At 43.6% G+C, this 26,580-nt stretch overlaps 1 protein-coding gene across 2 annotated transcripts; it reads left to right on the top strand.

The window, feature by feature from the left end:
• Positions 1-10,893: 10,893 nt before the first annotated feature.
• On the top strand, positions 10,894-26,181 carry LOC124551329. Of its 2 annotated transcripts, none has more exons than XM_047126345.1 (6): positions 10,894-10,944; positions 14,550-14,673; positions 14,846-15,026; positions 18,523-18,608; positions 19,330-19,480; positions 25,778-26,181. In XM_047126345.1, exons 2-6 carry the CDS (start codon positions 14,599-14,601, stop codon positions 25,852-25,854), a joined length of 570 nt encoding a protein of 189 aa, XP_046982301.1. In that variant the 5' UTR covers positions 10,894-10,944; positions 14,550-14,598; the 3' UTR covers positions 25,855-26,181. The 2 variants fall into 2 exon arrangements, with proteins under 2 accessions (XP_046982301.1, XP_046982302.1); XM_047126346.1 differs by having other exon boundaries at positions 10,914-10,944; positions 14,556-14,673.
• Positions 26,182-26,580: the final 399 nt, after the last annotated feature.

Raw genomic sequence — 26,580 nt, 5'->3', positions numbered from 1 at the left:
CCGAAGCCCCACTGCTGCTGCGGTCGCAGGTTCGAATCCTGCCTCGGGCTTGGATGTGTGTGATGTCCTTAGGTTAGTTAGGTTTAAGTAGTTATAAGTCTAGGGGACTGATGACGTCAGATGTCAAGACCTATAGTGCTCAGAGCCATTTGAAACACAGCTCACTCAGCAGAGGAAGCGGCCGTGCGATTTAACTGTACACCGTGGCGGCCGTGATGGCGGCAACAACTAGGTAGAGGATGCGTGCCTCAGACTTGCGATATGGCGAGACTGAGCGCAGTTTGCTTCAGGGTTCTCTGGCTGGCTGTTACCGGAGCAGAAAATGGATACAGCGGAATTGCCTGTGTGAGTGTGTCAACAGACAGGGCTGTTCTCTTGTGTGGAAGGTCTGCAGATGTTTTTCAGTGGTGTGCGCTGCCGTGTGTACTGAGTGAATTCAGCTTGATAAGCACATATATTACAAAACCAGTACTTGCCTTCCAACTGTGCTTCGTATCTGTCAGCTGTCGATTCTCTAAGATTTTCAGATGCATATTCTTTTGGCCACTGGATTTGATGTTATTTGGTTCTTCGTTATGTTCTATGGAATCAATGCTTATTTAACTGTCACGCTGCACATGATGCTAATTTTAATTGTATTTTTATTATAAAAATTCTCTTACAGAACTGAAGCAGAATTTGCCTCTTGCGTAATAGTTTTTGTGTAACGTTTAGTACGAATGTAGTTTAAATCATTCTTTTATTACGAAGTGGAATTGATACTTCAAGTCTTTTCACTGTAGTGGAATTTCATGCTGTTATTTGAGCACTTAGGTGTTGAGTTAATTCTTGTTGAGTAGCTACAAAGCTGATATGTTTGCCAATACAGTAACAATTTTAGTCTGGAAAAATTAAGTCTATTAAATTTCTAAATTCTGGTACGTTTTATGAGAAAATATTCAGAACTTGTTTCAATAAAATAAAAATTATTTTAGCAAGGAGCAGGAACCACTCACAGCTCAACCCAGTCCTACCACTCCCTCTAGCGGCAGGAAAGCCGCAAATTTTAATGTAACATCTAATTTTTAAAAATATTATTGAGTGTAAGCGCATGTTTACACCACTCGTGGATTAGTGATTAGGCGTGTTATCACTGCTCGAATGGTTCGATTGGCTCTAAGCACTATGGGACGTTTTTTAACATCTGAGATCATCAGTCACCTAGACTTAGAACCACTTAAACCTAACTAACCTAACGACATTACACACATCCATGTCCGAGGCAGGATTCGAACCTGCGACCGTAGCAGTCGCACGGTTCCGGACTGAAGCGCCTAGAACCGCTCGGCCACAGAGGCCGGCTACGACAGGTCGACTGCTGTCTAAAAGACAGTACGATCAGCGGTTTACAATCGTAATCAGCGTGCCGCCAGATCCAGTAGATGAATCCTGATGACGCGGTTTGGTTCTTTTTTCAAGCAGCTCCTCATTCGGCCTCATGAGACTGAGTGGTCCCCATCCCAGACCTACGCACCTAGGAAAAGATCCTCGCAGGTCTGCTGTCTCGTCTTTATACAGAAGTCTCCAGACGGTCTGAACAACAGGACAGCCGGAACGCGGAAAAGTCGAGTAGCATACAGATCACGTATTAGTGACGAAGTGAGGCAGTGGCGCCGGTTCCTATTCTTGCTTCTTATCGACCACTAGCTGCACTGTATCCATCACGAAAAAAACAATTTAAAGATTTAACACCCGCCTGATAATTTTTGTCCTTCTTATTTCAGTAGAAGTGATGCAAAAAGTTTACTACAATGGTTCTTCAGGCAACTGTGTTAAATTTGATGATTGTTACTATAAAAAAAAGCTACAATAAAGCCACACTGTCTTACCTCATTACAACTCTTTAGTTAATATATTGTCTTTTAATGGTGTTTACTCTCACATCTATTCTTATAACGATCAGAGGTTCTGTATTTTACTTGATATCTTCAAATCAAGTAGACGTCTATGCACAATCTGCTCCAAAGTATCGAGACATCTGTTGCGCATACAGGTGCTAACATGTGGTGTGTCCACCTTTCTCCCTTATGACGACTTGATCTCTGCTAGGGACAGTTTCAGTGAGTTGTGTGAATGTCTGTGGAGCATTGGTAGCCCATTTTTGCCGTAGAGCTGAAAGAAGATAAAGCAGATATTTTGGATGCTTCGGTCTGAAGCATAATCGACGTTCTAACTCATCCCACAAATACACGAAATATATTCGCAATTGCGAGTGTGGACAACCATCAGCTGTGTAATGGAATGACAATGATAACTGTTGCCAGACAGGGACTCGAACCCGGACTTCTAATGGTCACGTTACCATTAAGTTATCCGAACACGCTTCACTGTCAGAATCTACGTTTCATCCGTCATCAACAATGAGTCACAACCTGCACTCGTACATAAATTACCACGGGAGACACTTTAAATGAACGTCGCCTGCCCGGTTCAAAATGGTTCAAACGGCTCTAAGCACTATCGGACTTAACATCTGAGATCATCATCAGCCCCCTAAACGTGGAACAACTTAAACTGAAGGGCACATCCATGCCCGAGGCAGGATTCGAACCTGCGACCGAAGCAGCAGCGCGGTTCCGGACTGCAGTGCCTAGAACCGGTCGGCCACAGCGGCCGGCGCCTGCCCGGTGTTCACAGATAAATACGATATTGCATTTCCTATGTTGCTCAGAAGTACAATGCAATTTTTCCTTCGGACATGCATGCACCTTATTTGTAACGTTACACCCGATGGTTGCAACTAAAGTGCGGTTTATCACATAGGTCCAGTATGGATTGTACGAGCGTTGCCCAGAAAGTAATGCACTGCACTTTTTTCTTCGACAATTCTTTATTGAACATAATGAGAATTACACACACGAAAGAATGGTGTTTTATATACACACGCTATTTTTCCACGTTACCTCCATCCCGTTCTATGGCCTTCATCCAGTGCGAAACAAGGGCGTGTATTCCCTGTCGGTATCAATCCTTGTCCTGGTGGCAGAGCCAGTGCTTCACTTGGTGAATCACCACCTCATCGTCCTTAAAATGCCTTCCACTATTGGCATTCTTTAATGGCGAATGCAAACATTAAAAAAATGGCTCTGAGCACTATGGGACTTTACATCTATGGTCATCAGTCCCCTAGAACTTAGAACTACTTAAACCTAACTAACCTAAGGACAGCACACAACACCCAGCCATCACGAGGCAGAGAAAATCCCTGACCCCGCCGGGAATCGAACCCGGGAACCCGGGCGTGGGAAGCGAGAACGCTACCGCACGACCACGAGATGCGGCCTGCAAACATTAGCTCTCTGCAGCAGGTGAGGTGTGACAGCCGTAGATGGTCTCCCCGACCGCTGCAAATCGTGGAGCTGCGCCGAACCGCCTTCCCGTGATGTCACCCTCCCTGCTCAGCGACTAACTGTACTTCTGTCGATAGCAGACGCACTACAGACTTGGCAGTAACGTATGTGAATATTCCCCACAGTTTCTTTCTCTGCAGTGAGAAATTCAATGACGGCACGTAACATACATCACCTACAGACGCCATTTTGAAGCTGTCCTGCAGCTACACTATCTGTAGCAAGAGACGGGAACTTGGCAGACTCACTCAGGAGACTTAAGACAGTACGTATGTAACATTGGTTCCAGTGTTGGCCACCTCATGCAAGTCTGGCGCTGTGAATGTAAGACATACAGAAAAACTTCCACATGTAATGGGGCAGTAAAGGCTCAATAAGTGAGAGAGGCATGGTACTATGACGATTTTATTATTATCCGCTACTTACACAATTTGTTCAGTATGAGCATCAAAGACGTTAACAAGATGCTGTATCCGTAAAATGACTCGCAACAGTTTTGGTGGAATTTGAGCAATTTGTTTCTTTATACTGGTCTTCAGATCAGGTAGAGACCAAATGTGTCCCAGCTAAATGCGTTCTTTCAGGTATCCGCAGAGCTAAAAGTCACATGGGTTCAGGTGAGGTAATCTTTCAGGCATTCCACCTGGAAAACCTCTCCAGCTAACACGTCTGTGAAAAGTTGCATTAAGCTTATCTTTCACAGGGCGAGTGACATGAGGTGTTGCTCCACCTCGCATGAAAACAGTGGTTCCCACGGAGTTGAGCTCCTCCAAAGAATTAATCACATTTTTTACAATGAGGTCTCCATCACGTGCAGTGGTATACCTGACAGGTTCTCTGGGTGTACTGTCTTCAAAGACGAACGGACCGGGTGTAAAGGTACTTGTGAGTCCACACCACACAGTTACATATGGCGAGTGCAATCGATGTTCGTGCACAACACGCGGTTTAGCAGTACCTCAAATTCGACACTTCTGTGTATTCATTGTACCCTGTAGTGTAAAATGGGCCTCGTCAAAGAATCTTGCCAGGTCACATGTAATCAGCTTCAATCCATTCCAGGAACTGAAAAGCAAATTCAGAACAATGCTGCGGATCATAAGGTTTCAGTTGCTGCACCATGTGGATCTTATAGGGGTAACAGTCTAAAATACAGTGTCTCCCAAAAAGAATGAAAAACAATTATTAATTAGGAAGAAGGGCGTAACACCAACAAATTGCATACTAATTACTCAGAAAAGACAGAAGTTTACAAAAATCCATCATAAATGTTCAATATGTCGTCCGTTGGCTGCACCGAGCGAGGTGGCGCAGTGGTTAGCACACTGGACTCGCATTCGGGAGGACGACGGTTCAATCCCGCGTCCGGCCATCCTGATTTAGGTTTTCCGTGATTTCCCTAAATCGCTCCAGGCAAATGCCGGGATGGTTCCTTTCAAAGGGCACGGCCGACTTCCTTCCCCATCCGCCCCTAATCCGATGAGACCGCTGCCCTCGCTGTCTGGTGTCCTCCCCCAAAAACCAACCAACCATTGGCTGCACGGACGACTTCTAGCCAATAGCCAAATTCATCCCAAACTGAGCGTGAGGTGTCTTCTGTCACTGAAGCTAAGGCAGTTGATATTCTGGTTTTTAGTTCATCAATGTCACGAGGTAAGGGAGTAACGTAAACACATTGTTTAATATATCCCCACAGGAAGAAATCACACGGTGTTAAGTCAGGGCACCTAGGAGGCCAAGAGAGTAAAGCCTGGTCTCGCGGTCCTGTACGCCCTATCCAACGTTGAGGCACGTTGGCTTTGACGAAACTGCGCACGTTTTTTTGCCAGTGCGGTGGTGCTCCATCTTCCTGATAGATGAAATTGCCAGACTCAAATTGTGGGAATAACCAATTCCATAGCATGGCAAGATATGGTTCTCCTGTTACAGTTTCTTCCTTAAAAAAGTACGGTCCATAAACCTTGCTTTGCAGACAGCACAAAAAACATTCACTTTTGGTTCGTTCATGTTCAGTTGTTTCATGAGGATTTTCGAGCCCTCATATACGCACATTATGACGGTGAACCTTACCGCTAGTATGGAAAGTTGCCTCATCGCTGAATATCAACCGTGACATAAAAGTGTAATCTTCCACGTCCTCTAGAATAGCACTGCTCAAGTCCACTTGCTTTACTTTGTCAGTATCTCGAAGAGTTGTAATCGGTATGGTTTGAGGGCTAAACGACGCCGTAACACACGCCACACTGTCATACGCGATAACGCAAGTTCTCGGCCAGCACGGCGCGTTGACTTGCGGGGACTCCGCTCAAATGCTCGTCGGATTTGATCCACTGTTTGTTCAGGCACGCGTGGCTGGCCAAGACTTTTGCCTTTACAGATGTATACTGTTTGTTCAAACTGTTTATTCCACGGTCGAATGTTCTTTGGTGATGGTGGTTTAGCACGAAATCGAATATGAAACGCCCGCTTAACTGCAACCACTCATTGAGTACGACTAAATTCAGTAACACAATACGCCTTCAGTTGCGCGGACGCCATATTGCCCGACACTGGCTGTACGTTCCAGGTCAGCGCTCGTAGCGATTTCTAGCGGATTTTTTTTCTGGAACTGTAGACCATGCCGATTACATCTAGCGCTGTTTCAATTACCTAGTGACATTTGTCTCAATATAACATTACTGGCCATTAAAATTGCCACACCACAAAGATAAAGTGCTACAGACGCGACATTTAACCGACAGGAAGAAGATGCTGTGATATGAAAAAGATTAGCTTTTCAGAGCATTCACAAAAGGTTGGCGCCGGTGGCGACACCTACAACGTGCTGACATGAGGAAAGTTTCCAACCGGTTTCTCATACAACAACAGCAGTTGACCGGCGTTGTCTGGTGAAACGTTGTTGTGATGCCTCGTGTAAGGAGGAGAAATGCGTACCATCACATTTTCGACTGTGATAAAGGTTGGATTGTAGCCTATCAGGATTACGGTTCATCGTATCGCGACATTGCTGCTCACGTTGGTCGAGATCCAATGACTGTAAGCAGAATATGGAGTCGGTGGGTTCAGGAGGGTAATACGGAACGCCGTGCTGGATCCCAACGGCCTCGTATCACTAGCAGTCGAGATGACAGGCATCTTATCCGCATGGCGGTAACAAATCGTGCAGCCACATCTCGATCCCTGAGTCAACAGATGGGGACGTTTGCAAGACAACAACCATCTGCACGAACAGTTCGACGACGTTTGCAGCAGCATGGACTATCAGCTCGGAGACCATGGCCGCGGTTACCCTTGACGCTGCATCACAGACAGGAGCGCCTGCGATGGTGTACTCAACGACGAACCTGGGTGCACGAATGGCAAAACGTCATTTTTTCGGATGAATCCAGGTTCTGTTTAGAGCATCATGATGGTCGCATCCGTGTTTGGCGACATCGCGGTGAACGCACATCGCAAGCGTGCATTCATCATCGCCATACTGGCGTATCACCCGGCGTGATGGTATGGGGTGCCATTGGTTACACGTCTCGGTCACCTCTTTTTCGTACTGACGGCACCTTGAACAGTGGACGTTACATTTCAGATGTGTTACGACCCGTGGCTCTACCCCTCATTCGATCCCTGCGAAACCCTACACTTCAGCAGGATAATGCACGACCGCATGTTCCAAGTCCTATACGGGCCTTTCTGGATACAGAAAATGTTCGACTGCTGCCCTGGCCAGCACATTCTCTAGATCTCTCACCGATTGAAAACGTCTGGTCATATGGTAGCCGAACAACTGGCTCGTCACAATACGCCAGTCACTACTCGTGATGAACTGTGGTATCGTGTTGCAGCTGCATGGGCAGCTGTACCTGTACACTCCATCCAAGCTCTGTTTGACTCAATGCCCAGGCGTATCAAGGCCGTTATGACGGCCAGAGGTGGTTGTTCTGGGTACTGATTTCTCAGGATTTATGCACCCCAATTGCGTGAAAATGTAATCACATGTGAGTTCTAGTATAATATCTTTGTCCAATGAATACCCGTTTATCATCTGCATTTCTTCTTGGTGTAGCAATTTTAATGGCCAATAGCGCATTACAAGTTAAAATCGGGTCATTCTTTTTGGGAGACCCTGTAGACCGCAAAACTTCCCATACTATTGACTGTCGGTGGATAATTCTCGTAACACACCACGAGTCCTAACTCCACTCGGGCCACGTGCTGCATGGTCAGTTACAGCAACAGCAGCCTTGCCAGTAACCTCCAACACGATAGGACACCGTCCTCTTCCAGGTGCCACACCAAGCTCACTCGTGTTTTCGAATTTCATCATCATCTTCTTTATAGCATTTAATGACATCGGGCCTCATCCCATACCTTTCAGTCGGCGAAATTCCCAAAATGCAGTACCGTAACTGCTGCCGTTGGCATAGAACAGTTCCACTAACAGCTCACGGTTCCTCTTCCAGATAGCCGTACCTTTTACTGACGTTATGGCTTGTCAAATGACAGCGCGGATGTCATACGAACAGTCTAGAGCGCTATATTTGCAACTGGTCGCCAAAATTGGAACTTTTTTTTTCAGCGTGCATCGGTTCCTGATTAACACATTAGCATATCTACCAAGTTTCGTTGCTATACGATAATTACAGCACACACTGTACCTCCGTGACTAGCTGCACTTCAGTTACACAAATGAGCCAGAACATTATGTCCACCTACCTACTATCGATGTCAACCCATCCAGGAGATAGCAGCGTCACCTGGCGTGGAATGACTGCCAGTCAAACAACGCACGGTGTATGTAGTGAGCGTGCTGTCGATGTGTAGAATGGGGAAGGTGTGCGGTCTCTCTGAGTTCGACCGAGTTCAGTCTGTGATGGCTCAGAGGCTCGGCACAGCTATTTGGGAAACTCCACGATTTGTCGGGCGTTCGAGGAGTGCTGTGGTGAGCGTCTTCAACACATGGTGGACGTCGTGGGGTTGGGCGGCCGTCCCTCATTACAGATGTCGGGCGACATAGGCTGGGCAGACTGGAAAAAGAGTACAGGTGGCCAACATTGGCGGAACTAACATTAGACTTTAATGCTGGGCAGAGTACAGGTGTGTCTGAACCGCCAGTGCACCAAACACTCCTAATGCTGGGCCTGCACAGCCAATGACCCATGCATTTACCAATGTTAACACCACGACATCTCTAGGCAACCTCTTAACTAACATGTTAAGCAATAGGCGGTTTAAAGTACATCAAGGAGAAGAGAAAAGCAGATGGCATGTACTCAGTAACGGATTACCTCAGGGCTCTGTTCTTGCTCCATTGTTATTCAACCTCTACACAACTGACCTGCCGAAAATTTCAATATGCAGATGACCTGGGAATTTGAAGAACATCTAACGAACAGCCTTACTAAACTTTATGAGTATTTTGAGACATGGCGACTGAGACCAAATGTTTCTAAATTCGAGGTGAGCCTGTTCCACCTCTCTAATCGTCTTTCATCAGCAAGGTTCAGTCCACAGTTCGGCCCTCTTGGCACAGTGAGATACAACGAAAGCCCAAAATACCTGGGAGTCACTCTGGGCAGAACTTTAACATACAAAAAACACCTTTCCAGCTTGGCCAAGAAGATACAAACACGAGTGAACCTCGTGAGAAAGCTGGCAGGCAGTACATGGGGAGCAACGACATCAGTCCTCTGAGGAGCATCCCGTGTACTGGTATACTCTGCAGCAGAACACTGTGCACCAGTCTGACTCCGAAGCGCCCACGTAGTGAAAGTAGACTTCCAACTGAACTCAGTTATGAGAGTGAGTAGTGGTTCAGTCCGGTCTACACCTACTCGCTGGCTACCAGTGCTTTCAAACATCTGTACACCAGACATCCGTCGAAAGGCTGCTCTTTACAGCTTCTGTCAGCAAGTTTCTGAAAACAACTCGATCCCTCTTCATGACGATTTGCTATCACTGCCCAGGAAACGCCTCAAATCTAGAAGATCAGCATATGAAATGGGAGTCCAAATACTATCCACAGGATTCGACCAGGACGCAGAGTGGAAACGTGAGTGGCAAGCTACAAGAACCCAAAACCACCAACTTGTAGACAATCCAACAGTTCCAGTTCCAGGCTTCCACCAACCAAGGGAGGTGTGGGTGCAGTTAAACAGATATCGGACTGAAGAGGGTAGGTGCAAATACAACATGCACAAGTGGGGCTTTTCAAATGACAGTGTGTGTGACTGTGGTAACACCGAAACAATGAGCCACATTGTGAATGACTGTCCAATCAGACGCTTCTCTGGTGGCATTGAGAAGCTCCATCAAGCATCCCACGAGGCACTCCACTGGATCGAGTCCATCAACATCCGAGTGTAGTCTGAGCCGTTTTAAAGCTTGTGTACTATATATAATTTCACATGTTCATTTATATATATATTTCTTTGTTTTGCTAAATGTGTATTACTGTAATTGATGCATACGATAATAAATAAACCACGACATCGGCAGCTGCAACTGAAATGGCGCGGGACCATCGGCATTGGACACTGGCGCAGTGGCAGAGAGTTGCACAGTCTGATGAATCCCGATACATGCATCACACCCACGGGAAGGCGCGAATACAGCTTCTCGACACATGTACTGCGCCACGGAGACAAGCTGATGGTGACTCTGTTATGCTCTGGGGAACATTCACGTCGTCATCTATGGGTCTAGTGGAGCTCGTGCAAAGGAGTAACGTACTCTGTTTGCAGACTGACACACCCCTTCATGACGACCATGTTTCCTGATGGCACTGGCATTTTCCAGTAAGATAATGCGTCACAAGGCCAAGAAACAGTAGTTCGAGGAACGCAGCTGCAAGTTGCAACCGATGTGCTGCCTCCCTCCCCCCCCCCCCCCCCCTCCACAACTCGCCAGATCTGAACCTGATGGAACAGATCTGGGATGGAAAGTAGCGTCAGAGCTGATCGTTCCCCTTCCCGAAATTCAATGGAATTATTTGGCTTGTATGTACACATACGGTGCCAACTCACTCTAGCGGCCTATCAAGGGCTCACTGCATCCACGCCACGACGCGTCACCACTGTTATCCATGCCAAAGGTGGACATACTGGCGATTAGGCAGGTGGTCATAAAGTTCTAACTGATCAGTGTCTAAAACCCGGTAGATTATTCATTCGTAACTCATTCCCATTATCTGACAAAATACGCAGGAGGAAACAAAAAAGAAGTAAGAAAAAAATATTGTGGTGGGTCGAGTTACGTCACGAAAGGTATCCCTTGATAATGTCATAATGAAAAACGCAACAATGGGCAAATCATATGGGTCGTCGTCAGAGACATGTTTAATCGTCTAGGAGAATTAGGCAAAAAGAGGATAAGAACAGAAAGAAGGAAGATCTCGCGCATAAGCCAATGGGTCAGAGCGTCGCTGTGTGACGTCACAGGGTGCGCAGGAAATGTCGATAACACGAGCAAGCTTGGGCGTGGTCGGAGCAGCGGCGTGCGCCAGCGACCAGAAGAGGCGTCGCCATAGGCTGGAGAACGGCGAGGCTGCCTACACATCCTGGTGAGTACTCGCTCTGGAGGCCCTAGCCTCATCACTTCTACATCTAACACTTTCACTTTTCGTAGTGTGGTCGAGGATACTTCTGGTGCCAGCAATTTTTCCCCGCCTTCCTGTTCCGTTCGGAATGGTGCAGTGGGAAAAAATGCAGACGCTAAGCCTCCGTATGAGCTTTAATTTCTCCGATTTTCTCATGGTGCCCGAATAGGAAGAGACGTACGTTGGAGGAAGTAATAGGTTGCCTGGTTCTTCTTACAAGGGAACCTTCCTATCGCACCCCCCTCAGATTTAGTTATAAGTTGGCTCACTGGATAGGCCTTGAAAAACTGAACACAGATCAATCGAGAAAACAGGAAGAAGTTGTGTGGAACTATGAAAAAATTAAGCAAAATATACAAACTGAGTAGTCCATGCGCAAGATAGGCAACAAAGTAGGATCTGAGCTCAGGAGCGCCGTAGTCCCGTGGTTAGCGTGAGCAGCTGCGGAAGGAGAGGTCCTTGGTTCAAGTCTTCCCTCGGGTGAAAAGTTTCATTTTTTATTTCCAGTTTATGTGACAAACTCTTATGTTTTCATCACTATTTGGGAGTGATTATCACATCCACAAGAAAACCTAAATCGGGCAAGGTAGAAGAATCTTTTTACCCATTCGCCAAGAGTATAAGTTAGGTGGGTCGACAACATATTCCTGTCATGTGACGCACATGCCGTCACCAGTGTCGTATAGAATACATCAGACGTGTTTTCCTGTGGAGGAATCGGTTGACCTATGACCTTGCGATCAAATGTTTTCGGTTCCCATTGGAGAGGCACGTCCTTTCGTCTACTAATCGCACAGTTTTTGCGGTGCGGTCGCAAAACACAGGCACTAAACTTATTACGATGAACAGAAACGTCAATGAACGAACGGACATATCATAACTTTGCGAAAATAAAGAAAGTAAACTTTTCACTCGAGGGAAGACTTGAACCAAAGACCTCTCCATCCGCAGCTGCTCACGCTAACCACGTGACCACGGCGCTCCTGGGCTCTCACTATCCTTGATGTTGCCTATCTTACACATGGACTACTCAGTTTGTATATTTTGCTTATTTTTTTTCATAGTTCCACACAACTTCTTCCTGTTTTCTCGGTTGATCTGTGTTTAGTTTTTCAAGGCCTATCCAGTGTGCCAACTTTAACTAAATCTGAGGGGGGTGCGATGGGGTGGTTCCCTTGTTAGAAAGTACGCGCTCTGAATCTGTAAACGTCTCCCTGTTGCGCAACGCCTCTCTTGTAGCGTCTGCCACAGGAAATTGATGATAGGTTGCGGGAGGCTCTCGCACCAATAGGTCGATGGAACGAGTGTTCTGTAGACCAATACTTTCGTGTAAAAACTACACTATTCGGATAAATCTCAGGCTGGCACCTTGAGGGGCTGGACAAAGATATGGAAACACTGTGAAAAGTCCATACTTGAAGATAAATGCACATGCTACCCGGTCCTGCAGGTAGCACTGTTGCATCTGACCCCGAACGGCATCTCTGCGACGTTCCAAATAGGTTGCCAGTGTCAGCCGTGGTCGGAAATGTGTTCTGGGTATTTCTGAGTGCATTATGTCGAAGCTCAGAGCATTCGATCGCTGGTGGTCTTATGATGAGCACGTCCGTAACCAAGATTGCCAGAATGTTCTGATGTTTCCAGAGGCATCGTATAAAAGATATTTGCCACATAAGGGAAAGGGGAACGATGTCATCCGCGAACACCCAAACCTTCACATGTCAGCCAGTCGGATCGGTGCCAAACGTTGTATGTCGATGGAGCACCAACCAAAACACCGATATAGTTCGTGCTATATGTTGTGCAGCAGAACGTGCGTAAACGGTAATTAAAAGTAATACCAAAACTGCAGAGCATAGGAAAACCGTGTCTGTCAGTTATTGGTTCATAAATCTCTCGTGGGTGAGTTGGTATTGCGCGCGGTCTTCGTATGAATGGTCCAGCGTTCGAACCCCACTGCTGACGATTTTATTTTACCTGTTTACGCTTGAAACTGTAATATGGGAAAACATTTTTCTGACATGTAAAAGGACTTTTCGCAGTGTGTAGCAATGTTCTTTTGGCAGTCTGCTTTTGATTCGTTAGTTGAATGTTATGTACTTACTATTGATCTTATTTTTGTTTATTATTACTTTTTTCCAATCGCTTGGGTCACATCGTGGTTTCAGCGACCTACGATAAATTTCTGCTATAATGTGAGGAAGTCGTTTCACACAACGATGTCTAACTGTTATTCTATGCCGTCGGCGGTGGCCGAGCGGTTCTAGGGCCTTCAGTCCGGAACCGTGCGACTGCTACGGTCGCAGGTTCGAATCCTGCCTCGAGCATGGATGTGTGTGATGTCCTTAGGCTAGTTAGGTTTAAGTAGTTCTAAGTTCTAGGAGACTGATGACCTCATATGTTTAGTCCCATAGTATTCAGAGCCTTTTGAACCATTTTTTATTGTTCTATCCTGCGATTTTAACAAATCAAGTAAAGCTACCATCATCCTCAAGGTTGTTTCGAACATTACAGTGCCGTAGTAAGTGCCCAGCCACGTACATGGGGATCTGCAGCTTTATATGGACTTTGCACCAAGTGCAGCTCGGCATATTTCACATTTGCAAACGGTACCAGAGTTGAATTAAGTGCTAAGTGATAGATGAAGATCCTAGAACCGACCGGTGATCGAACCCGAGAAATCTGAATCCATAATCGAGCGCTTTGTGTTGTGTACGATGTGACATGACGTATTGTGTTTTCGTAGTGTATTGCGTTGTGGTTTCAATGATTTTAAATACGCTTCAAATGGAAGTTAAAGCTGCTATCGTTAATCCTTGCGTTAAAAATTGATCGTATTCGCAGAAAACAACTTCTGGTCTGCTCTGTATGAAGTGGATACAGCCAATATTTGGGTTAGCAGGACGGGGTTACGTGTCACACAACCTGCGAGACAATAACCCTATTCCGTGAAGAACTCCCTTTGTGATCTCACTCTGTGACGGCTCAAAGTTGCCTCCCAAATCTTGTGACCTTATTCTATGCAACTTCTTTTCACGGTGTTAGGTGAAGTCCAATGTCTACATTTCTACAACTTAAGAAAGAAATACAACGTGCGAGCAACGAGATGTCGGTGAAAGGGTCACCATGAACGTCTTAGACCAAGTAACTGCCTGCCGAGACAGCGGAGGTGGACAAATGAATGATATTATTCAACCACATTTAAATGAGTGTGTATGCAGCTGAAAATAAAATAAGAATTTTTATTTAGATGAATCAAGATTTTAAACATGGCTGCAACAGCAACTGTTGAAATTCTTCAAGATAAAGGATGACAGCCAAAAACAGTTGCAGTTCTGATGAAGGTATATTTATATGTACCGAAACCTTGGGCAAGAATTTTAATAAATTTTTATCCTGCAACTGTTTTTGGCTGTCATCCTGTATCGTATTTAGATGCACTTTCGACTTAATTACTGCATTTCTAAACATTGCAGTATGTTTGAAAGGTCCTGTATAAGTTTTTTCGGTAATTACTTTTGAAATGTTCTTCCTGGAATGTGGACAGCGTGTAACTGTCCATCACTTAGTTACAGACCAACTACCTTGTGACGAAAAGGAAAACGCAGTTTTGTGGAAATGGCAGCCCTAAAACAGTCTTGCTGTGGCTGTTCCCTCAAGACGGGTACCAAAATAATTGCCGTCATATATCTGGTGAGTTATATATTTGTATGTGGGTGTAGGCGCGCATGCTGCCAGTCTGAACAGTTTTAAGATAACAAAAAAAGTGAATATAGTTCATCCGTGTATGTGTGTCTGAAAAAAATGTCATTACACTGCATGAAGCATAGTCTGGAAACAATTAACTTAATGTATTTTTTTTTAGGTCGCCAGTGTGTTCGAGATAGGAATGGCAGCGATATGTCTGCATGAGAACTACAGCAACGCCATGGACAAATGTAGGAGGTTCCCACATGATGAGAATTTTCAAGTTGTTGTTTTGGATTTCAGTAGCGAGAATTCCGGCTACTGCAACAAACTGGGCACAGTGCTGTGCCTGTTGAAAGGTGAGTGCCACAAAATTCGCATTTCTAGTCGCACAATACACTTGCTGATTCAGCTGCCCCTACCGATTTCGTTTTATGCAACCTGACGTGACAGAACAATATTGCTGACCTGTTTGTTCTGGAGATGAGCACCACATTGTCAGAATGTCGCCGAGTAACTGGTAAAGTAGGTATACAAGAAGACATCTTAGACCTGTCGTACAAATTTTGTTTGCGAGAATACTTCAGCAGATTACTGTGGCGAGTCAGGTGTCAATCTTTTCATTGCGTTATATACTGATAAGTTGTTACTTCCATACTTCCAATTTCGATATCTCCTGTTAATTACGTTGTTTCTGATGGCAAAACACACTTTACAAGGCAACGTTTCTGAACCATTTAATAACAATTAAGTAATATAAACAGAATAAACTTACAGAGACATCAAAAACATATACTGACTACACCGCTAATTGCATGAAGAGAGATTGGAGGCAGAAGTAAGGTGTCTCTTGGCGCAAAAATACCGTGTAACTCATCGCCAATCTTCACTTGTATTCTTGCTGTATGATTTCTTTTGTGAACAGTCGCCCAAACCTCTGAGAGAGAACCATATCGATTGCATGGCTGTCGCCAGTCTAGATACCATTCCTGATACAGACGTAGTGCAGGTTGCATAAAACGACAGCGGTAGGGGCAGCTGACTCACCCTGTTTACGAACACAAACCAACAATTATGATTACCATTGTCCTCGTTCACAGTTGTTACCCTCTTACATCCTCCTTCCCAAGCAGATCTTCCACATTTCCCAATATTCTTAGATTGTACAGTCTGTTAAATTTCCTTTCCCCAGAACTCGGGATACCAGAAAACATCAATTTTGTTCACTTATAAATTTTTTATATGCCACTTTGTTGTTATCCTTACTATTATCACTACTAATGACAGCAGCAACACTAGTACAAGTACTGCCAGTATAAACTTTATTAATTCACAGTCAGTATTACTTACTTACATTGTCACTACAGACACTCAAATCATCTTAATACAGCACTGGCCATTAAAATTGCTACACCACGAAGATGACGTGCTACAGTCGCGACATTTAACGGATAGGAAGAGGATGCTGTGATATGCAAGTGATTAGCGTGTATTCGTCACCGCTATACTGGCATATCACCCGGCGTGATGGTATGGAGTGCCATTGATTACACGTCTCGGTCACCTCTTGTTCCCTTTGACGGCACTTTGAACAGTGGACGTTACATTTCAGATGTGTTAGGACCCCTGACTCTACCCTTCATGTGATCCCTGCGAAACCCTACATTTCAGCAGGATAATGCACGACCGCATGTTGGAGGTCCTATACGGGCCTTTCTGGATACAGAAAATGTTCGACTGCTGCCGTGGCCAACACATTCTCCAGATCTCTCACCAATTGAAAACGTCTGGTCAATGGTGGCCGAGCAACTGGCTCGTCACAATACGCCAGTCACTATTCTTGATGACCTGTGGTATCGTGTTGAAACTCCATTGGCAGCTGTACCTGTACATGCCATCCAAGCTCTGTTTGACTCAAAGCCCAGGCGTATCAAGGCCGTTATTACGGCCAGAGGTGGTTGTTCTGGGTACTGATTTCTCAGGATGTACGCACCCAAATTGCGAGAAAATGTAATGTCATGTCAGTTCTAGTACAATTAATTTGTCCAATGAATACCCGTCTATCATCTGCATTTCTTCTTGTTGTAGCTATTTTAATGCCCAGTAGTGTACTATTTGTCATATTAAAATTGTTATTTCTTAGGGAACTATGAGGTAAAAAAATAGTACGTATGTGTGAAACCCTGGTACGGTGTAATGTTACTCAACCTGTATTTCTCCAAGCGAAAAAAGACTCATTACAAACAATGCAGTGAGAATTAGAATAGCTCAGACAATAGCAGCTAGGATGAGGCTCACTGTGACTAAGCACAAACTATGGTGTTGTAGCAGTAAGGATCGAAGTGCAAGTGGGATCAAATGGCCGCTGCCAGCTGTCCTATATTACAGAGGCTGAGGGGTGCTTGCAGTAGGGAGCCATTGCAGATGTGGCTCAGTGGGTGCGCACCATTGGATCCACCAGATTCTGTATGACCACTATCGGCGTCTAACGGAAACTTGCAATTTCGTTTCCAATTTTGCGACGCCTGAGGGTTGGTATCCGTAAGTGGTACCACGTACCAAGCATCTGTACAATATTAGCATTGAGGAAAGTTGTTACTACGCACCTTAGAGGAAAGTCGGAAATTCCCGTTGCTGCTAATTGTGAGTAGTGATTCGAAAGTGAAAGAAGAGACGTGATAAAAAAAAAGATTGATCTATTGGAAACCATCGATTTGTGAATCAACAAACGTATCCACTCAAATTTCGCTTTCAGGAGATAACTTCGCTACAATAGACATATACAAGGAATGTCAGCAATAATTTAACCGCTGTAAGGCCTGCAACATAATATACGTAATTTCTAGTGTAAAATGTATTCTGCAAAAAAATTTTGATAGAAGTAATGGACGAGACAATAATTTAGACCATCTGCTGTAAGAGGAATATCATATTAGGCCTGACAAAATAAAAAAAGGAAATTGAATTATACATTGGAAATGGTGTTGACATTTACAAGGCATTACATATGAACTGTATGCAGTAGATGCCCTACATGCAATATGGTAGAGACGTAGTTCTGGATTTCTCGTGGAAAATGAATTAAATATTCGTATTGATGAGATTATACGTTGAAACGTGCAAGAAAGCAGTTTATTAGCATGTCAACAAATTTATTGAATCTGTTGTTATGCATGGGAAACGGTCAGCTGATAGCAGGACTGAAATGTTAACTGTGAATCCACTAGTGTTTTTCCCTTTTCGGGTATATTGTCTTAAAAGACATATGAGGCCGTTGTATGGCACTAAAGGTAGCCTCTTTTTCTTATGGTCACCAAAGTTCAATGCTGATCCATCACCATACGTTACGCATTTTAGGTTATCCCCGTCACCAGATCTACACATGGGGATATTAAGCGACTCTTCACACACTGCCGGCCGTGGTGGCCGAGCGGTTCTAGGCGCTTCAGTCGGGAACCGCGCGACCGCTACGGTCGCAGGTTCGAATCCTGCCTCGGGCATGGATGTGTGTGATGTCCTTAGGTTAGTTAGGTTTAAGTAGTTCTAAGTCCTAGGGGACCTAGATGTTATGTCCCATCGTGCTCAGAACCATCATCATCACACAGTGAATGTGATACTATCATCCCTATTTATGTTGATAATGGGGCAGATGGGGGTAGTACATGTAACACGTGATGAAGTACTTTGTATGGATGTATGTTGATCTCATGATGGGGCTAACCGTAAGCGCAGAACGTGCGGTGATTGGCCAGTAAAGAATTTTGGCGACCAAGACGAAACTTTGTGTATTTTATACGAGGATTAACAGGTAACTTCTGAAAGTTCTAATCATTATTTTTCCTATTACTGTTTCAGTTACGAAGACGCAGCTTATCGTATGCCTTGTGTTTGGCATTACCCAGGCAGTGAGTGCTACGCTTCTCTTCTTTGGAGCGAGTGAGGTAAATATATCGAATTCCAGAAATATGTGATTTTTAGCAGAAACTGGGCAAAGCATGGGACGTTAACAACACCTGGAGCTACTGATACACTAAATTAGGGTTGCTACTTCATAACTGTTCTATTTCATGAGGCCTCCCACAGAAACAGAGGGAGAGGACAACTGACTCTAAGTGGTTAAAGACCAATTGCAGAATTATTTTACCGCACACCCCAAACGATAGTGATGTTCGCGGCGCCATGGAATACACAAAGATCACTCCTTTTTTGGACCCAAAATAAAGTTTTCTTGACTCTCGTGCATCATTAGCCAGAGGCGAATCGAATGACACTACTGCAATTTGGATTTGTGTCCTTGTGAAGAGAACCATATTACTTGGCAGTGTGCCTAACACAGGGGGGAGGGGGGGGGGGCGAGTTAAGTGAACGGAAGGCTTCAGGCCGTTAATATGACCTTCTATTCTACACTTATGTTCCACAAGCTACCTTCGGTGTGTGGTGGAGGGTACGACAATCTCTTCCTAGCTAACCTGTGCGTGGGAAGAATGATTTTAGCCAAACCTCCATATGGCGTCAATGTTTGTAATCAATTTGCTGACAATTAATACTGCTACATAACACTGATACAGACCCTTAAAATGCAAGTCATTAGAAGTATTTTACTAAGTAGTTCTAAACCCATAGTGTACTTAAGACATGTTTTTTGTTTGCTTTGTATTTCAGAGTAAGCCAGTTCTGCTCCTACCGTGGATGGTTGTGCAAAGCCTAGTCATCATAACGATGACTATTGTGAGCGTTATCGCATGTGCACGCTTTTTCCATGCTGTCGAGATATCCCACTATCCTGTGGTTGGTGCAGTCTACATTTGCCTTAGTAAGTACCTATATTTATTTTTGTGCGGTGGTATGGTCTGTGTCGACTAAGAGCGAGAATAATGTGACAGATTGATGTAAATACGGACGAACACACACAAACTCAAGTTCATGGAGTGCAAATGGACCACTTGGATTTACCGGGAGAACTTTTGGAGTGGCGTAGCCGTAGTGTACACGTGACCAGTTACTTCGTATTGTAAATCAACTACATATGAGGCATATTCACAAAGTAAGTGTACTAGATTTTTTTATCTTTTTAGAAAACATGTATCTGAAGAACAATTGCGAGATATTGTTGATACACTTGTTGACTAGGTTTCCACATAATCGCCATCCCGCTCAGTGCCATGGCAAAACCTTCTTTATACCCTCCTCAAAGAGTTCTGCCGCCATGTTCTTCCCCAACATAAGAACCTCGTTCGGCTGTAAATTTAATTTCACTCATATGTGCCTTCAGGGAAGTGAAAAGATGATAATCTGAAGGCGCCAAGTCCGGGGAATAGGGAGAGTCGTTCCAAATATTCCAACGAAATGAGTCCAGGTACGCGCTGGTGGCTAAGACCGTGAGGACGGCCGTTGTGTAAAAAATACACTCCCCTCCACAGCATTCCTCTGATCTTGAGATTTTTTAGGGCCTTACAATGTGATTGTCCACTGATGGTCTCATACTGAGGCAGAAATTACGCTTTTTCGGCCCCAAAACAATGACGCCACGACTTTTTTTTTGTCCGAAATGGTGGTTTTGAATTTTCTGGAAGACGGAGAATTAGTGTGACGCCACTGTGATGACTGTCTTTTTGTCTCAACCATGTAATGAGCCACTCTCGTTTTCATCTCCAGTCACAACAGAGGTCAGAAAACCCCCACCTTCCAGTTCAAGTCGCTCAAGAAATTCACGGACGCTACTGGTCCAATTTTTCTTGTACTGCTCTGTCAGCTGTTTCGGGACCATCTTGCGCACCGTGTCCGTTTTCGCAGCGTTTCTGTGAGTGTCTCGTGTAAGAGTGTGGCGGAAACATCGCAGAAATTTCATTAACTATCAACCGGTTGTCTTTAGGAACAGTTTTCTCCACTCTTTGCACAAACTCATCAGTCAAAATGGAAGGTCTTCCACTCCTCTGATGCCATGAAAATTTGTTCTGCCTTCATTAAAATCCCTACACCACTTAAATATACTCTTTGTGTTTGTAACACTTTAGCCGTAAACTGTTTTGATTCGTGAAAAAATTTCGGTAGGTGCTATTCCTTCCACGAGTTGAAAGCTGATCACAGAACGTAGCTCGCACTTAGTATTTCTTATCGACAGCTTTCACGCAGCTGGACACTACGTCATGAGTTTACGTAGTACCGTGTTCCTGCCATTCTTGCACTTGAGAAGGAAGCCTCCTCGACCACTCAGTGTTGCCAACCCTCAAACAACAAGAAACAAAAAAGAAACATAGCCCGTAATGATGACAGTACACTTACTTTCTGAACGTGCCTCGTAGGTAATCCGCAACCACTGTACAGTACATGGCATAGCGTAGTTTGTACCATTTATAGTCATCCCTCTTCGTGTTTCACTTGGAAACAGAGAGAAAAATGACTAGCCGTGAGCGTCTGCACGAAGCCTAATCGCCTCTATTTTGTCCTCAAGCGACACGAACAACAGAGGCTGCGGACCAGTTCATTAATGTGTCTTAACACTGGTTCTCCAAATTTGTTCTCAGTACAGGGATGAAGGTTTTCTCGGCGAGTATCGTTGGTGAAATCTGTTGCGCATGAAGACAAATTGGTTCCAAAATAGACAAAAAAACTATACACTTTTCATTAGTAGTAGTATAACTGCCAAGTTCTTTGTAACTTTGACTATACTCTAATCACATAACATCACACATGTTCTCAACCCATTAAGTTTATTTCTGTTTCCTTGTCCTTTTCTGGGTGTTTCACTCTTTTTGTCAGAATGTGTATATTTCTCGCTCTCATTCATCAGACCAAACAAAAATTATGTCCGAGTCGTCGAGAACCACTCTTTTCCACCAGTATTCCGACTACTTAGATACAGCCTACCACGTCATCATCTCCAGTATCAACCTCTTCATCGATCATCTTCAATTATTTGATTGATATTCTCGAATATCTGCCTTTTCCTAACAGTTTCTACCCTCTACATCTCCTTTTAGTACCATAGATGTTCCTCTCCTCACCTATTTTGCAGAGATCCTTCTCACTCCTTATCATTCCACTTAATTTTCAATTTCCTCCTACGGCACCACGCCTGAAATGCTTCGATTCTTTTTTGTTCTTTTCCAGGATTCCCTTTGTCCATGATTCACTTCCGTACAGTGCTGTGCTCCAGACGTACCTTTACAGAAATTTCTTCCTCAAATTAAGGCTGATGTGTAACACTAAAGGACAACTTGTGGCCAAGAGTTTCCTCTTGTCCATTCCTAGTCTGCTTCTCATGTCCTCACTGCTTCGTCATCACGTGTTATTTAGCTTACAAGGCAACACAATTGTTTGATTTCATCTACTTCATAGCCCCCAATTTTGATGTTAAGGTCACCGCAAGTTTCGTATCTGCTGCTTCTGATTACTTTCGTCTTCGTTCAGTTTACTCTCGGTCCACTTCAATGACCTGTCCTGGCTTGACAGCTTTTACAGCTGGAGAAATTGTCTGGCGTAGCGATAATAATTTATACAGGGTAGTCACGAACTGTCTGAAAAGCTTGTAAGGGTGTTGCAAGGTAGGTTATGGTGAGAAATAACTATTAAGAAAAAACTTCCATAAGTTACACCGTTTCCGAGTTAGCATCGAGGTTGTTCAATTATTGAGGGTAGAATAACAGTTAGGCGGTTTTTTGTTCTACTGATTTTTATTTGTATGAACTAGTTTTCGGCTTATTAGGCCATCTTCAGATAACTACTGGCTATTGTTTACAAGGAGCTTGTGTTCTTAAGAACCAAGCATTCTGTACTAAGATATAACGCACTTACATACTATCTTTAGTTGTGGTATTGTCTTTGGAATTGTCAAACGGGTCTTTCGACTTTTCTTCTGTAAAACAGTTATTTAACACAATAAATCATATTTTATGGTTTGTCAGTACCATGTATGATAATAATTGGAACTGTTTAGAATACACATTATAACAAAATTACAATTTTTGGTATTTGTTGTAAACAGTTGTACTGGACATTAATTGTAGGTTGTACAACAGCAATGTTTTCTTTGGGGGTTACATTTTGTTATTAGAAAACTGTGCATTAATATATACCAAATATTACATTGTTACAGTTGAGTTACAGTTAGGAATGTAAATACATAAGGGATATTACATTATACTGGGGTGTGAATTTGTTTACTATTGGGACACTTTGTGGTTAGTAGCAGGTCTACTGTATTGTGTAAAGTTTGAGAGTGGTGATGTGCTCAGTTGCAATTGGTCATTTAGGACCAACTGGGGATTTAGAGCTAAGTGCTTGCTAATTTCAAGTGCTTCTAGTACGCTGAGTTTTCTGCCTTTGTTGGCGATATGTAGCACTTCTGTGTGTGTTAGATATTTGCGTCCTTCTTTGAGGACATGTTCAGCAGAGGTGGAGTCTGATTTATTTAATCTCCAGCTACGTTCATGTTCAGTCAGCCTTGTTGCTGGGGCCCGGTCCGTTTGAGCAATGTACAGTTTATTGCAGTCAGTGCGAGTTATTTTGTAGACCCCACTGTTGCTTAATTTATCTGTTTTGTCCTTGCTGTTGAATAGGAGATTAACTGTAGTACCTCTTACATAAAATGATGTTTTATAGTTTTGGGATTTCAGTGTTTTGGCTAGTTTGTCTGATGGCTTACCTAGATATAGAATAGTACACCAGTGGGTTTTTGGTGTAGTTGTTATTGTAGAGAGGGCATAAATGTAGGGCAAGATTTTCTTTCTTTGTTTCTTTGTCAGCTAATTCGGGGTTATATCAATTGTTATATGGAATACATTTAATGGTGTCTACTTCTGTTTCGAAATTCGGTTTTGACATTTGTATGGATGTGAGGCTATGTACCATGGAATGGAAGGCTGCATGTTTGTGTGTTATTGGGTGTTGTGAAAATGAGGGTATTACTGTGTCTGTTGTTGTGGGTTTTCTGTAAATTTTGAAAGTATGTGTATTTGTGGTGATATCTATGTTAAGGTCTAAAAAGTTAATGGATTTGTCACCTAGCACCATGGTGAATTGTATGTCTTTGTGTTGTGAATTTAGATGTTCTAGGAATGTGTTCAGTTGTCTGTTGGTACCTGTCCATATTCAATTAGGCCCCTGTGCGCGGAAATTCAAACGGCCCGCCAGGGGCGGTGTCTGCAAACGTGTTCTTCGTTTGGTTTCCTAAAACCGAAGATGGGCGTGATACAGAAACTGGACGTCGGGCAGTAGTAAGTGGCGACCCGACCCAGGGGCTGCGCAGTCTCGTGCGCCACCATCTACGCTATCAGAACAACTGTCATTAGTTGTATATGGTGGGACGCTTGAATTTGCTCGCGCAGTGGATTGGCTAACTTCGATTCTAATTAAATCGGAAACGCCGCGAGGGATTAGCCGAGCGGTCTAAGGCGCTGCAGTCACGGACTGTGCGGCTGGCCCTGGCGGAGGTTCGAGTCCTCCCTCGGGCATGGTTGTGTGTGTGTGTTTGTCCTTGGAATTTATTTATTTATTTAATTATTGTTCCGTGGGACCAAATTAAGAAGAAGTCTCCATGGTCATGGAACGAGTCAATACATGAAATTATAACACGATAGTAGAAACAGATAAAATGAAATATAAGAAACATATTCAGGCGACAATTCGTAAGTTTAAATAAAGAAAAACAACAATGGAACACTGGAGTTTGCTTAATTTTTCAGCTCTTCCAGGAACTCCTCGACAGAATAGAAGGAGTGAGCCGTGAGGAAACTCTTCAGTTTAGACTTAAAAGCGTTTCGGCTAGTGCTAAGATTTTTGAGTTCTTCTGGTAGCTTATTGAAAATGGATGCAGCAGAATAGTGCACTCCTTTCTGCACAAGAGTGAAGGAAGTGCATTACACATGCAGATTTGATTTCTGCCTAGTATTAACTGTGTGAAAGCTGCTAACTCTTGGGAATAAGCTAATATTGCTAACAACAAACGACATTAAAGAAAATATATACTGTGAGGGCAATCTCAGAATTCCCAGACTATTGAATAGGGGTCGACAAGAAGTTCTCGAACTTACACCACACATAGCTCGAACAGCCGGTTTTTGAGCCAAAAATACCCTTTTTGAATCATAAGAATTACCCCAAAAAATAATACCATATGACATAAGCGTATGAAAATATGCGACGTAGACTACTTTTCGTATTGAACTGTCACTTATTTCAGATACTGTTCTAATGGTAAATAAAGCAGCATTTTGTTTCTGAACAAGATCCTGAACATGGGCTTTCCACAACAGCTTACTATACATCCGAACGCCTAGGAACTTGAACTGTTCCGTCTCGCTGATAATATGCCCATTCTGTCTGATCAAAATATCAGTTCTTGTTGAGTTGAGAGTTAGAAACTGTAAAATCTGAGTCTTACTGTGATTTAGCATCACATTATTTTCCACAAGCCACGAACTTATTTCATGAACTGCATTATTTGATAATGTTTCAATATTACACACAAGATCCTTCACTACCAAGCTGGTGGGATAATTTAGGTTAAGTAGTGTGTAAGCTTAGGGACTGATGACCTAAGCAGTTAAGTCCCATAAGATTTCACACACATTTGAACATTTGAACTCGGAAACGTTTCAACGTATCGAATTTTTTTCTTAACAATTATTTCTCACCACAACGTACCTTGCAAGCTTTGTTTCTGACGAATCTGCATACACAACCCTTCGTTGTGAATCAGTGCGTTAGTGAAACCTGTATCAAAATCTCTACAGCAGTCCCTGAGATTCTCCGTCACAGTCAGACATAAGAACGCGGCAAGCGACTTCAATTCAGTAAAGTGTATTGATACTGTAGTCATTAGACTGTTCATTCCATGGCTTGATGTAAGACATCCATGGCACCGTTAAGCGTGGGGTGCAGATTTGAAGGACGTGATGTGAAAAAATAATCGTTAACTAACTAATTTAGTGTCGAATTGATGGTTTTCAGGGGGTCACGAGGCTGATTGTTCATAGTCCTGCGGGTTACAATTTGCTCTAAATTTCGATGTTCACTGATGTAGAATACATAGTCTGGTTAAATCTTCTTGAAACAGCCTGTATTTATGTTCAGTGTCAGCTGATGTGATATCACGCTTGCTTCATTTCAGTGCTGAATGTGTACATCCTACTGGTGGTGTCCAGCCTGTGCCAGACACTCTGCGAACGCAGCCAGGAACGCACTTAGGCAAGACAGCGCGTGTGAGAAGCCAAGTGGAGATCTGTGCAAGTTTCCGTCTCTACCCTTTATCTGCAACACATCGCTGTTGACAAATGAGTTGAACCACGTCAGTTCTGCGACTACAAAATTCTGTGTGCTGACTGTAACTTAGACCATAGATAATATAAACAGTGCATGCCCTTTACCTTTGCCGTGTTAATATTTCAACCTGTATCAACGTCATGTGATGGGTGGTCAAGGCCGATGGCCTATCATAATGTGGTTATACAATTTTTCCTATTTATACCTAATGTATGGATTTTAACACATTTACCTCGTATTATCACACATGTGAATTACCAATATTAATTTGATGATTGCGGTTTTAATATTCGGCGATGTCTGAGCTTTGTGTTTACTGTTGCATCTGTATACAATACTCTAACTACACTGACAAAATTTTGGAGGTTGCTCAGGGACCTGTATTACTAAATGACTAAAGCTATACAGTTACAGGCTGCCTATCTCAACGACTTACAGGGGTAACAAAAATTCGATTTTCAGTATTTCATATAATTATTTAACAGATTTAGAAATGCAGCCATAATCTACTTATTAAGAGGTACAATCATGTTAGAAGTTCAATATAAAAAGTGAAGTATTCAACTTTATATAGCTTCAAATAGATTGAGATTCCTCAAAAGCAACTGTCAAATGTTTTTTTATGCTGTTATGACATCCACTTCTATGCAT

The sequence above is a fragment of the Schistocerca americana genome, chromosome 9 (genome assembly GCF_021461395.2).
Source record: "Schistocerca americana isolate TAMUIC-IGC-003095 chromosome 9, iqSchAmer2.1, whole genome shotgun sequence".
Classification (NCBI taxonomy): Eukaryota; Metazoa; Arthropoda; class Insecta; order Orthoptera; family Acrididae; genus Schistocerca; species Schistocerca americana.
Note: the sequence above shows the minus strand (reverse complement) of the source record. Positions and strands in the feature narration are given on the sequence as shown.

Bases quoted from the DNA above. Each gene is read 5' to 3' on its own strand.
- LOC124551329 (XM_047126345.1), top strand. From the start codon at position 14,599: ATGGCAGCCCTAAAACAGTCTTGCTGTGGCTGTTCCCTCAAGACGGGT. The intron at 15,027-18,522 runs GTGAGTGCCACA...TTACTGTTTCAG, and splicing joins AGTGCTGTGCCTGTTGAAAG to TTACGAAGACGCAGCTTATC. The intron at 19,481-25,777 runs GTAAGTACCTAT...GCTTCATTTCAG, and splicing joins TGCAGTCTACATTTGCCTTA to TGCTGAATGTGTACATCCTA.